The 13,561-nt window shown below is 50.8% G+C and overlaps 5 protein-coding genes across 5 annotated transcripts; 2 read left to right on the forward strand and 3 right to left on the reverse strand.

The window, feature by feature from the left end:
• Positions 1–642: 642 nt before the first annotated feature.
• Positions 643–4,068, forward strand: PENARI_c014G09366 (uncharacterized protein; the record flags this gene model as incomplete). The annotated part of the gene is made up of 7 exons (XM_022633591.1): positions 643–1,359; positions 1,412–1,567; positions 1,621–1,653; positions 1,711–1,808; positions 2,074–2,402; positions 2,710–2,962; positions 3,036–4,068. The coding sequence occupies 7 exons, from the start codon at positions 643–645 to the stop codon at positions 4,066–4,068; spliced, it is 2,619 nt and encodes an 872-aa protein (XP_022486648.1).
• A 1,161-nt stretch (positions 4,069–5,229) lies between these two features.
• On the reverse strand, positions 5,230–5,727 carry PENARI_c014G02663 (VOC family protein; the record flags this gene model as incomplete). The annotated part of the gene is made up of 1 exon (XM_022633446.1): positions 5,230–5,727. One exon carries the CDS (start codon positions 5,725–5,727, stop codon positions 5,230–5,232), a length of 498 nt encoding a protein of 165 aa, XP_022486571.1.
• Positions 5,728–6,882: 1,155 nt separating this feature from the next.
• PENARI_c014G06278 (lactate 2-monooxygenase) lies at positions 6,883–8,097 on the reverse strand (the record flags this gene model as incomplete). The annotated part of the gene is made up of 1 exon (XM_022633526.1): positions 6,883–8,097. One exon carries the CDS (start codon positions 8,095–8,097, stop codon positions 6,883–6,885), a length of 1,215 nt encoding a protein of 404 aa, XP_022486599.1.
• Positions 8,098–8,812: 715 nt separating this feature from the next.
• PENARI_c014G00810 (tellurite-resistance/dicarboxylate transporter family protein) lies at positions 8,813–9,985 on the forward strand (the record flags this gene model as incomplete). The annotated part of the gene is made up of 1 exon (XM_022633404.1): positions 8,813–9,985. One exon carries the CDS (start codon positions 8,813–8,815, stop codon positions 9,983–9,985), a length of 1,173 nt encoding a protein of 390 aa, XP_022486521.1.
• A 259-nt stretch (positions 9,986–10,244) lies between these two features.
• PENARI_c014G07006 (FAR11/STRIP family protein) lies at positions 10,245–13,550 on the reverse strand (the record flags this gene model as incomplete). Its single annotated transcript, XM_022633538.1, has 5 exons — positions 10,245–11,055; positions 11,108–11,237; positions 11,290–11,426; positions 11,479–11,591; positions 11,640–13,550. The coding sequence occupies 5 exons, from the start codon at positions 13,548–13,550 to the stop codon at positions 10,245–10,247; spliced, it is 3,102 nt and encodes a 1,033-aa protein (XP_022486609.1).
• Positions 13,551–13,561: the final 11 nt, after the last annotated feature.

The following is a 13,561-nucleotide window of genomic DNA, read 5'->3' on the forward strand; positions in this document are numbered from 1 at the left end:
GCATAGCCATAAAGAACAGTGGTCCGTAATCTTGCGCGCAAGCTATCACCCGTTGGGCAATATCCGGCTTCAAACACCTCAAATTACAAGCAGGTGACGCAAGATTTGGCAATGTCGGTGCGGGCATTGCAGAACCAGCCCTCCCGGGTCCGCGCAAAATACTCCTGTGTGGTGTAGTGCACCAGACGTATGATGCTACTGTCATTGTCGATAGTGATCAATCCCAAACAAACTGATACCATGCGAAGGCTCTCTTAAACTTCGCTGAAGCATCTCAACGGTTTCAAAACCGTGCGCCATAAGGGTAGCATTAACGTAATGGCGGCACAGAGGCCACGGCAGGCTCCTTGGCGAGGCTCTAAGTTCGCCTGAGCATTGGTACACGGCACAAGTACATAGAGAGGTATATAATATGTAGTTGTAGCCTGCATATCGTTAGCAAAGTTGAAACCTTGGATTAAGGTACAGCGTCATGGTATTGATCTATATAAAAAGATCCAGCTATTTGCAGTGGCAGCCGAACAGGTCGCCACGCCTAGAGGTCTATTGTTGGATCTCCTGTACTAATGGTATTGCCCTGCCACCCTGATACGCACTACTCATGCATTATAGTTAGACCTGTATCTATATTACTGGGTCGTGATGTACATGTACAACATTAAGGTGGTGGATCGAGGTGTGCACACGGTCACCAAGCTGGCGGAAGGTTTTTACGGAGATGATAAGACTTCCTTCATTTTCACTGCGGATCATGGAATGAACGACCTGGGCAGCCATGGTGACGGCTACCCGGACAACACACGGAGCCCCCTGGTTGCTTGGGGTTCTGGCGTGGCGCGGCCTGTGACCAGCAAGACTGGTATTGCGCCTGGACATGAGGATGGGCTTTCAACGGACTGGGTATTTGACCATGTCCAACGACATGACATCGAGCAAGCCGACGTTGCCGCTCTCATGGCGTACCTGGTTGGCGTCGAGTACCCCGTCAACTCTGTTGGTCAGTTGCCGCTGGATTATCTTGATGCGAATCCCAAGGAAAAGGCGCTCGCTGCCTTGGCCAACACCCAGGGTGTCTTGGAAATGTACCGTGTTAAGGAGGAGCAGAACAATTCATCGGTGCTCCGATATGTGCCCTTTCAGCCTCTATCTGGCGACGGAGAGACCTCCATTGAAGGACGTGTCGCCAACCTGAAGGCGCTCATCTCTAATGGAGCGTACGAGGATTCCATTACTTTGTCGCATGAGCTGCTTGCTGTCGGTCTCGCGAGCCTGCGCTATCTGCAAACATACGATTGGCTATTCCTGCGAACAATCGTCTCTTATGGTTATTTGGGCTGGATTGCCTACGCCTTGACGACGGTCATTGATCTTCACGTCTTACATGGGACGTCCGAGTCCCACCGGACTACAGCCAGCATCTCGTTTTTTTTCGTCTATATTTGTGGCGCTGTTCTCTGTTATTTTGTACTATGGATCTTCATGGCGCTACTACTTCTACGTGTTCTTCCCTGTTTTCTTCTGGAAGGAAGACTTTGCCCGTCGCAAGGCCCTGATCGCCTGCCGCAAGGTTGTTCTCGGCCATGTTCGCTCTTTCTCGGGGATGTGAGCTTTGGACTGCAGCTGGTGGCATTCCTTGGTGTACTCGAAGCACTGGTATGTTCACCTCTCTCACTCTCTTTTCTGCCATGGAGCGGTGCTAATGCCTTCTAGGTCCAATCGTATTTCCCTCGTGAGATCTTTACTGTCGGCTTCACTCTAACCGCTTTTTGGCCCTTCGCCTACGACTTCCAATTCCTTCGCACCCATGTGTATTTGTGCGGAATCTGGGCACTTGGATGTCTTCTGATAAGTATTTTTCTCTGTTGCCGGTCAACAAAGTAGAGGATATTTCTACCATCACCCACGGCGGAGTTCTCATTTTCTTGGCCGGTGTCCTATACCTGCTGTTCGAGGATAACATCCTTGGCTGGAAAAGCTCCAAATCACGGATCAGTAATGTTGGATCGCGGGTCATCATGGGATGCCAGGTCGGCATGGTTCTTCTTGCACTGATCGTTACTTGATCAAGCATAGCCTCCCTACAGACCCGTTAAGGTCTGCTGTTTGGCAACCAGGTGGTTGGGTTCGTGGTCATGGCAGCTTCTGTTACCTGCCATTCGTCCTCCAACTGTACCCGAACAGTCACTATCTACACCGACTGATGATCATCTTCTTGTCCTTCTCCCCGGCATTCATCATCCTCGCCATTTCCTGGGAGGGTCTCTTCTACGAGGTGTTCTGCATGACCCTTATGACATGGGTCCGCCTAGAACACGCAGTCTACATCAACACAGCAGGATCCAATATGGCTGTGTACCGTAACAAGACCCGACGATGCCTGGATCCCGAACGCAATCTAGAAGGTTCGAACTTCAGTGCACGGCTCGTGATACTGTAGTACAGTTCATGGTCCGCACTATTAGGAGCGCTGAGTGTCCATCTTCAGCTTCCCTGTTCTACCATTTACCTTGGCGCCCTGTTCCCGTGTGTATTTCTATTAACAAGCAAACTTGATAGCCTATCCCTGCTGCGTTCCCATTGTCCAGTTACCGTGCGCAGCTGCCATCCGCGCGAGAAATGTCATAGCGCGCCATCGCTGCGAGTGACTCCTAGGCAACTCCGTTGCCGTGGCCTGGCAGGGGTCACCCACAAGGCTGATTTCCCCCACAGACCACTCGACCCAGGTCCTGGCGCACGTGTCCACTCAATTATACGATATCACACGACGATATAAATGCGAGAGCGCAGCGTCGCCAACGCCCTCGCAGCATCGCTATTCAACAGAACTCCCAGATCCAGCTCATTCCATGGCCAGGCCAGTGCCTCTTGAGCGCCTCAGACGCCGTCGCAGGCTCGTCACCTGCCCAGCATGCCGACAGACGGCCAAGACGATCCACATCCGCGAGCCGTATCGCAACGTCGAGTGCGTTGTTCTACAGATCCCCGTCTGCAAACACCTTTTCTCCATGGAACTGGTACTAATGTATGGACCACAGCATTTTCTTGATGATATGGACCAGCATTCTTCTATTTCCTATATTTGAGAACTTTCGTGGGCCCGGAGGCGCATGGGTGACGCAGTACTGCTCGCGGTGCGGCCTCCGGCTCGTCGCGTTCCTCTCGCTGCCGCGAGGCCACTATATCCACGCCAAAGACGCCTCACTACAGGCTCTTCCAACTGGGGAGGTGGTCGAAGGAGCCAAGGTCCGGTCCTGTCCTTCCCCGCTAGGTCCGCCCGAACCCGTCGACGGAGCCACCATCTTGAACTACCCCCGCCGCTACCAACACCTCCAGAGCACAACAACCCTTCAGGTTGACATAGACCCAGGGAACAGCCTTCCCAGTGTCGTTTGGGACGCCACCAGGAAACAGAAGCTGCACCGCATCGAGCACCTCAACGGCTACGACCCAGCCGCCGCGTACCACGCCCGCTTCCTCTGGCCGGACAAACACACCGCGTCGGAGCTCCTCCCCCGGCGGCCATGGGCGTTCTCTGACGCCTGCATCTCCGTGGCCGATGCGCGCAGCGGCCGGTGCGTCGGCGCAAGCCAGCTCGCGCAGCAGTCGTGGGACACGGTCATATATCTACCACACAACCTTGCCGCGACGAAAGGTTCACCTCACGCAGAGAATTCAGCGTACCGGGTATACAATTGCTGGGTCGGACAGGACAGGGAAGTCTTCTCCCGGCAGTGCCCGCAGTTCTTCGTCCCGGACACGAGAGGCAGCACGCTCCTGTGGACGGTGCGTCGCATCGTCACTGCCGACGAGCGCGAGGGCCGAGCGAAGCCGACAGCGCGACTCGTCCTGCTGGACGGGTACGACCGCCTCGTGGCCGCGAATGATGGGGCGTGGACCAGTAAGCAGAGCTCCGGCAAGGAGAGGAAGTGCAACGTTCTACGCATCTATACTCCGTTGGACGATGGCCTCGTTGACGCAGTGGTGGTTAGCTACACAGTGCTTTGCGCACAGATGCTGCGGAGGATTCAATGGGATCAAATTTCCTCGGATGAGACGAGTCCATCGTAGCCGTTGGGCGGTGTCTTTGAGCGCGTGGTTCGTGTACGAGGCTCGCACGTATACTCTATAGGTGTCACATGTCTATCCTCTAGAGTCATAGTTCTTTGTCTTGCCGCCTCCGCTTCTGCACGCCCTGCTGATCAAAGTTTTCGTCCGCGAGCCACTCATCAAAGCAGTGCTTGACGGTGACTGATAAAAAATAAAATTATTATTGCTTCAGGCTTCCTGACACGTGGAGGATTCGAGAGCGCGACCGTGACGGTGAGAATAACGAGTAGTCCAAAAAGGAATTCCAACAGACAGAGAGAAACTATTACTGCTTCAATCTCCAAAGTCCAATCCCTATGAGCTCTGAATAGGATTTGGTCATGCTTTGGGTCCCAATTCCTAATTCTCTAGGCAAAAAGATGCTTAAAAGGTCAAAGACTATTGAAAAAAAACGTATATATGCTGAACCCCGATATATTTGCGGTCATTTGTAGTTGTTAATGCTGTAGTAAATATGCATTTAGGCCGTGAACTAAAGAAATATATCTAGTGTGAGTAGATACGAAGGACCACTAGGACACTACGTCCAGGCCTTGCACGTTACTTACAGAATAACACGGTCGGTAAACGCCCTACCAACAGTAGATCCTGTCGTCTCCTCAAAAGAATCAAAAGAACGTCATGCTCGACAGCAAGAATAGCAAAGAGAAAAGAAACTTCATAGAGCAAGCTTGTATCCGACCGTTGTGTCCCTTCTCCTTCCCTCCATCCATTAATGAGTGTCTCGTAATGCCGGCGATTTCAGCGGAAAGACACACGGTCAAACATATCAAACGAATATCAAACGAATCAAACAGTGTAAACAACCAAGAGCCTCACCATTAAGCAATTCAGCCGAAAACCAACAAGTCAGACCGTCACCAGAAACCCCACTACAGTAGTTATCTTTGCATATAAACCTGGTGATCGCTATAATTTAGAGGAGTCTCGTTGACCCAACCCTCGAACAATTACTGTGTGACACAATTATTTTGCTAGTTAAGATCTGTTAAGAACTAACGTACCTGATATCTGTCATGCTTATTTGACCCCGCGCCAGGTTTTTGAGCATCTCAACTTCCCTCACAGTCGCTATCGCGCGTATTAACTTAAGGAGGGTATTGGCGTCAACTTCGAGTAAGTTTATTCCCCCTCGAAAGCCTTGAGTAGCCCGTCCACGTCAAGCTTCTCCATGTGCATCATAGCAAGATACGCACGGTCCCGTTTCTCTATCTCTGGACTGTTCAGCATCTTGTGGAACTCGTCAGGCACGATCTGCCACGACAGGCCGAACCTATCCGCTAGCCAGCCGCACTGCCTCTTGCTCTTATCGCCGCCCTCGCCGAGCTTGTCCCAGTAGTAGTCGACCTCGGCCTGGTCCTTGCAGTTAACCATGATAGAGATTGCCCCGGTGAATTTAAAGTAAGGCCCACCGTTAAGGCCGATGAACTTCTGATCATTGAGCTCGAATTCGATAGTCATGAGGCTGCCGGCCTTGCGCCCGTGTAACTCCTTGCCGACTTCGGGGAAGTAGTGGCGCCCCGTAATCTTGGAGTTCTTGAATATAGAGGTGTAGAACGAGGCGGCTTCTTCGGCTTGGCCGTCGAACCAGAGGCAGGTGGTGAGTTTGCTGACGGACATTAGGCTAGCCGTGGTGTGCTAGGAAGGGGTAGAATGAGTTGCAATAGCAGGCGTGGCCAGAATACGTCTTGTAGTATCAGAGCAGTATTGACGACATAATCATGTTCGTTGCAACATGCTGGCTAGGTGTGGGGTAATACGGAGTCTGCTGGATGCACGTGATTTACAGGTTCAGGGTGACATGGCATAACACTTACTATTTAGTTAGCAGATATTCCCCTGCTGCAACCATTACTTTTGGCATTCCGTACAGGCCGTACTTGCCTTTTTTAATAGTGCCTTCCCTTGAGGTGCGTGATTGCCACTAGAGGCGAGCGCGACGGATTTCGCAAAAATTTGCGAAGCCATAGACAGTATGAGAAAAGGCTATTAGTACGTCTTCTTGCATACAAGAGCCATAGCTCAGGTATCCAGAAGATGCACGGACTAAAAGATGAAGATGATGTGAAAGAAGAATATGTCCTCCGAAATTACCTTTACATGGCACACAGCGCAACCACAGTAGACGAGTCCGTTGGGAGCAACTGTTGTAGGTAAAGCATGAAAGGTGGGGTGGTCGGTGTCAGACTGCCACCTTCCCTTGGCATTCGGCCGGTTTGTCTTGTTTGCAGAAGATAAAGCGAGGTTAGAGAGACGAAAAGGGAGGGGAAAAGAAGGATACTTATAGCCTTTTTGGTCATGATAGGAAATGTACATTTTGCTATACGGGCTAAATATTCGGGTAAGGAATATTCAGGTGGGTGAATATCTACCCTGAGTGCCCTGAATAAAGCGGCGAGCCGCCCATGCCCGAACCGTGGGCGCTAGGTGACCACCACCTTAGACTTACTGTTGTATGTTTTTGTTTTTTTTTTGTTAAAAGAAAAGCGCTAAGACAGGATCTTGACAAGGTAACATTCTCTCAGGAGACCGTAATGGGCTTGCTTTCATTCCCTTCCATATATGCCCTTCTCAAGTAATGCCCAGGTTAGTACCAGTAGACGGAAATAGGAAATAGTGCCAGGGTATGAGGACTCTATTCATTTCCCTCATCTTTGACTATATAGACCACCGACGAATTGTCAGCTTACGAACTCCTACTTTTGGCTCCTATTGCTGCACTACTCTCGACCGTCCAGAACAGCAGATCTTTGGGAAAAATTTTATTATCTTGGCCTAATTCTTAATCTGTCGCAATACTGACTGGTTCAGGCTGGCTTTTGTCACATCTTCAATACCTGACAAATGCAACGTCAACTGAAGATCTCCCAAGATACTCTTCAACACATGTCGGACCCCAGTCTCACCACCGATCGCCAACCCATACACATATGGTCGACCAACCAAAACCATCTTCGCTCCCAGAGCCAAAGCCTTTACAACATCCGCGCCGCATCTCACTCCGGAATCAAACAGAATCTCAAGATCGTCTCCCACCGCATTCGCAATGTCGGGCAACACATCCAGTGATCCGATACCTCCATCCTGCTGACGGCCTCCGTGGTTCGAAACCACGATACCCTGAACACCAAACTCACGCGCCTTCTTCGCATCCGCAACTGTCTGAATACCCTTTAACACAATCGGGCCATCCCAATGATTGCGCAAATATTGAATATCTTTCCATCCGTGGCTAGTACCCGGGAAGATGATATGCGCCCATTCAGCCGCCGCCTTGGAGATATCCTCTTCAATTGACATGTCGTGTTTGTTCCGGAAATATTCCTGGAAGATAGGATCTGAGAACCCAAGCTCAACCCCGATATTGTCGGCGCGAAGGAAAGGGTTATATCCGTGATCAAGATCGCTGGGTCGCCACCCAAGGATATACGTATCAAGCGTCACAACAAGAACTTTGTACCCAGAATCCTTGGCTCTCTTTAACAAGCTAGCAGTGATGTCCATGTGATCATTGGAAGGCCAATAGAGCTGATACCAACGTGACCCAGGACCGTTGGCATCCGCTACATTCTCAATACTCGTCGACGCAGCTGTACTCATGATATATGTGACATTTTCGGCGTCAGCCGCCTTTGCGGTAGCGACCTCGCCGTCAGGGTGAAAGATCGTCTGCACTCCAACTGGTGCAATGGCAATGGGGTAGTCGTATTCTTCGCCGAATAGGGTTGTCTTGAGGTTTGGGAAATCAGCCTCCACCAAGCGCGAGGGCAGTATTCCCCATTTCTTGAATGCTTCTCTGTTGTTGTCGTCTGTTTGGCGGATGCCAGCCGAGCCCCAGACGTAGCCGAAACTATTGGCTGAGAGGCGTTCTTTTGCGAGGGATTCCCATTTTGCAGGGTCGAACGAGATTTGGGACCTTTCATTGTTCAGGCCTGCTGCGTATATACCATTTTCATAGGTGTATGGTGTGGGATTGGCAGGTGTATCCATTTTGATGGATGGCTGACAGAGGGCGCCGGGGTACACAGTATCTGGCTGAACTGAATATGAAATGTATCGGAGACTTCGGGAGTTCTGATTCTCTGGAAGCCTTGGGCTTTTATCTGACAATGATCAAATCAAAGAGACGGGGGCCAGGCGAGGAGTGCTTTGTAATTACAGTATACGAAAGACTTGAACCGTACAGAGCGCTCGGCCGTAAGAGATTCAGTGACGTCACATTATGGAGACTAAAGCCGGAAGGAAAGCTTGACTATCGTGAATTTCATTTCCGGTCAATAGTTATCTCAGCTCCTCTGTGAAAGAAGAGGTTACGCGAGACTATAAAGATTTCTACAGACAAAATGTGACGACAAGTGCACGATATAACCAAAAAGGAGGTTCAAAAGCTCCTAGTTGAGATACACAACTTTTTTTTCCTATGAAGTACGGGACCTTTAGGAACCATATCCGAGAAACAGGTTCTGGTTAGACTGTGGAGTTGCAACGTTTATTTTCGTCCAGCCCTGTTTTCCGAGATCCACTCGGCTTCTCCACTCGGGATGCCGAAACAAAAAAGGCCTTGAGCCTTGTGGGTCTTATACTCGGAGTGTTGTCCAAGATCTATCGAAGATCCGAAACTTGTCCAAGGCACTGTGACCCACAATGTGATATCACTCCGTTGAATTTCCCACGAAAATATTACATCCCACCTCCAACCATCAAAATGAATCTCGATGGAAGCGTCACCCTTAAAGACCGAGTATGCCAGATCACATGGGGGTGGTACTCGTTGTCCATGGCTACTGGAGGCATCGCTGTCCTCCTCTACCGGACACCTCACCAATTTACCGGACTTGAGATCATTGGCAAAATTATCTATATTTTCAACCTCGTCCTCTTTCTCGCGATCACATCATGCATGATTCTCCGCTTCCTGGCCAAGCCAAGCGCTCTGAAGGAGTCATTCCAAAGCGGCCATGAAACCTATTTTGCACCGACATGCCTACTATCTATTGCAACCATCATCCTCGGAGCAGAAAGCTACGGAAGTAGTTCCTGTGGCCCCTGGCTGCAAGTAGCACTACGAATCGTCTTTTGGATCTACGTCGCGCTCTCCACGCTCCTCGCTATATTTCACAACTGGTATCTATACCATCTAGCCATGGCCAAGCAGCAACCATTCCCAATAGTGCAACTACTGCCCTCTTTCCCAGCCATGCTGTCTGGCACTATCGCATCGTCTATTGCGGCCAGTCAACCACGAGAACAAGCACTGCCAATTCTCATTGGCGGCGTCACATTACAAGGCTTCGGCTTCATAATGTCTCTGCTCATATACGGGGAATACCAGTACTTTCTCGCTAAACATGGTCTGCCAGAACCGTCCGAGCGACCTCAGATGTTCATTGCTGTCGGGCCGTGCAGCTTCACTGCTCTTGCGTTGATAGGAATGGCGAAGGAGGCGGTGGAAAGCTTCCCTTTAGGATATATTATTTCCTACGCTGATCCTGAGTCCATTGGGAGTGTCACCGTAAGCACTGGTGATATCGCCATGGTGATTGCCTCTTTCTTCGCCATCTTTGTTTGGACTATGGCGTTCTTTCACTTTTGCATCGCTCTTGTTAGTGTTTTGGCCTCTGCTGGAATCTTTGGAGGGGAGGGAGTCCCTGGCATGTCGGTTGTGTATTGGGCGATGGTATTCCCCAACACAGGGTTTATTATAGCGACGATTAGTATCGGGCAGGTGTTGCAGTCGGAAGGTATTCTCTGGGTTTCGTCCGTTATGACTGTATTGCAAGTGGCAATGTGGTTGGGTGTGAGCGGTGCGACCATACATGGGATTGCGAGACGTCAGATTTTATGGCCAGAAGATGCCCAAGAGAAGTGCCTAAAATAGAGGACGACTCCATTAAGAACTGAGAAACCAATTCAAATTATGCTAGAATAGGCGCAAAAGCTAAGTTTATGTTCAGAGTCTGGAACACATGGCACGACATGAATGTATTCCAACGGCAGTCTATGTCTGGTTACTGGGCCACACATAGACTGCCTAGGTACAATTGGACCATGAACCGTCATCAAAACGCACATCGACACTGCGGGTATATGCAATTGATTGATCCCATCTTCATGCAGAGACATTAACAAAAAGCCGACTACGGCCATCCTTCCATGGGCAGAGGCACACCTTCCCACTCAGTCCCATTGACCAACTGACCCGCCATATCCTGATCATCCCCAGAACCACCAAGCATGTCATCAGCAAATCCCCAACCCATAGACTCAAGCTCTCGGACGAAGAAATCGCGCTCTTCTTCCATCATCGATGTACCTTCATTGCCACCCATGACATCCTTGTACTGGCGCAGATGCCACCAGTGGGTTAGACCGCGCAAAGCTTGTTCCAGGGGTAATGCCTCTTCGACCTCGGCATCGACGTCTGAACCGGCGAGCCAGTCGTCGCGGAGCTCGGGGCGGCAGTAGAGATAGATAGCGGTGATGACGCGCATGTTACCCTGTCTCCATTTCCGGCCGCAGTATGGGACCTGTGATTTAAACAGCTTGAGGGTGTAGTTGCGGAGATGCGGGTCTGGGATCTTGAGGCCCTTGCGGAGGATGTTGCTGGACTTATACTGCACAAGCAGGAGACAGCGGTGCGCCTTATTGCGGGTGATCTTTTGCATCACGTGCAGGTAGTTGATCGAGGAGAAGAAATTGCGAAAGGAGAAGATCGTGATTGGCTCTTTGGGGGGAGGTGCTGTTGGGTAGCCTAGTTCGTCGACCTCAGGGCGTGTGTGGCCATTGAACATATCGGCGACTGAGTCTTCCTCGGACAGCCCGCGCATCAGGTTGGGGCGATGCCGAGAGATCGGAGGTGGCATGGCCTCGTCTTCGCTCTCGGTGTCTCCGCCTGAGTTATCATCGCTATCCAGAGCGTCTGTGTTACTGGCGCAGAAGTGGAAGAACCTGGTATATGTTAGGGACTGGCGCGCTGGTTGATGGTGATCGGGCAACTTACGACAAGTCTTCGCGATCATTCTTTTGTGCAACGGCCTGATCGACGTCTTGGTGGGCGAACATCTTGAGGATCAGAGGGAGATAGTTGGAGTCGAGTAGAAGCTGGGTCATATATTCGAATTTCAAAATATCTTTAGAGGTTAGTCGTATGTTTGGGGTGTCAACTAGACCGTAGAAACTCACGAGACCTCTTGAACCACTTCAAAAGAAGCACCAAAATTCCAGAGACTGCCTTTCCGGTGATCTCGCGAAGTCTGATATTATCAAGTTCATCGATAGACGCGTCAGAGAAGAGATCATGTGAGCCGTGCATTCCATTACTGAATCGTATGTTAGGTCCCATCCAAACCCGCTGGGCTTCATTGACCTCACCTCATGTTCTGGCTGTTGTAGCTGCCGGCTTGGCTGACCACCGAACTGACATTCGTCAAAATTATCTTCAAGAAAACTATCGTGATAGATTGAAGATGGGACAAGGTTTGGCGCTGTATGCTGGTTAGATCATGTCATATTCAGCAGGTAATATCACGCACGTAGAAATCCTCAACAGCATCCAGGCGCCGCTGAATATCAGGATCATCTGTCTCCTTCAGCTCGGATTTGGTATCAGGCCTCTCTTCGCCCTCTGAGAGATCCAAATGTTCAAAATCATCCGATAGATCGGCGTCAGGGAAGTGGGCAGCATCCTCAGCGTTCCAACCACGATCGTATATCATGAAATTTTCGCGTTCCTGCCAGAGCTGTCTGATAGCACGGGTCATCTTCACGTGCGTGGAGAAGAGCCTTCCAGCTTCAATGATCGATGCAGGAACATCACTGCCTTCCCAACGCTTGCCAACCAACGTATCCTGACGTTCCGTGGTACCTTTCCCGCCGATACTGTTACTAGAATCATCCAACGGAGGGTACATAAAGGGGAAGTTTTGGTTGGTTTGGTAATTCTGTTTCTTTCCGGCCTTGCCTCCTGGGCCGACCGGCGATGGTGGTGGGGATGGTGCCGGGGTTGCGATGTGGACAGACTGCTGGAGAATAGAGCCATTGCCGCCAGCAACTGACGGACCAACGCCACAGAATATGCCATTCGATGAGTTCATCTTGATCGCGTTGTGTGGAAGAGGAGGGAGAATAGAGTTGTTTTCCAATTCCAAAGGAACCACGAGTGGGGGAGGGTTGTAAGCCGGGTATTTCGATGTGATTTCTTGGCGGAAGACGTGGTAGTCCAAGGGAGAGGCATGGAGGAATGGAGTCCGGCGCTTGGTATCATCTCTATCGGCTGAATGGAAAGGCTCCAGAACGTCTTTGGCTCGCTTTAGGTCATCAACCCCTCCGAAAACAAGAAGGAGCGATTTCCAGAGCAAAAGAAGAATTCTGGTAAGCGGGATATTGGCAGATTCATCCCAACGTAGTCGGGCGATGATTTCAACAATAGAGACCAGCAGATTCGGGTTTGAGTCAATCAATGTATCGCGAATGGGACTGCACCCAATGCAACATGCCTCTTGCCGGCGGCCCACTTCCACGACAAAGTACAAACTTGTGAGGAGCAGATTTGCTTCACGCTCCGGGGCAGTGATGTCACCGGGATTGAGTCGCTCGTGCTCCATGCCATTGACGTCCGTCCCTAGGTTGGAGCGAGTTTTGTCGAAGAGTCGACACATGTATTCAATCAGAGCTGTTACTCCAGAGCATTGCTGGAGGAGGGTGACATTGTCTTCGATCCAATCGATCTGCAAAGATTTCCATGGAGGAGCTTCAGTCGACGTGTGAGATCTCTCCGGTGATGGGTAACCCGGAGCCACCTTTCCACCAGTGACGCCCCAAATTCCAGTCAGCAGGTAGCAGATGGTTTCAAGTGCTTCCAGCCGTACTGAGACATCGTCATGCTGCAGGCCGCCGAGTATCTGAGATACAAATGTGCGGCGAACATCTTGTGATACGTCAAGCCAAGATGTCAGCGTGGCTATCTTGCTTTGCTGACAAAAGACATTCCATTTCTGGTTGAAGGTGGCCTTGGTGCCCATGAGCATGACACGATCGAAGTCATTATACTGGAACCACTCTTCCAGTTCATCGGGAAAAGGCTGGGCATCGGCATATTCAAATGCATAAGCTGGCTGCTCAATCTTGGGCATATCATGCACGAGTCTGCGCAGCTGGGATAGACTCAATGAGTCCGTGGGCTGGCCTGGGTTCTCCTGAACCGGAGCCGGAGGTGGTGGCTGCAAAGGCGGCGGAGGAGCACAACTCTCACGGCGGAGTTCTGGCCGTTTGGTGGTTTTTTCAGGTTCAGACGGTGTCATCTCTGCGGTGGGTGCGGCCTGAGACGCCTGTTCCTGGCGAAGCCCCTCAGCCACTTCCTCCATGAGCTGGTCATCTGAGACGGGCGAGATATCAGTCCCAGTTTGGTCGACCTCATCGGCTTTGACGATGTGGTGCTCTTCCATCGTGGAGTCAC

Source organism: Penicillium arizonense, assembly GCF_001773325.1.
Source record: "Penicillium arizonense strain CBS 141311 chromosome Unknown PENARI_contig014, whole genome shotgun sequence".
Classification (NCBI taxonomy): domain Eukaryota; kingdom Fungi; phylum Ascomycota; class Eurotiomycetes; order Eurotiales; family Aspergillaceae; genus Penicillium; species Penicillium arizonense.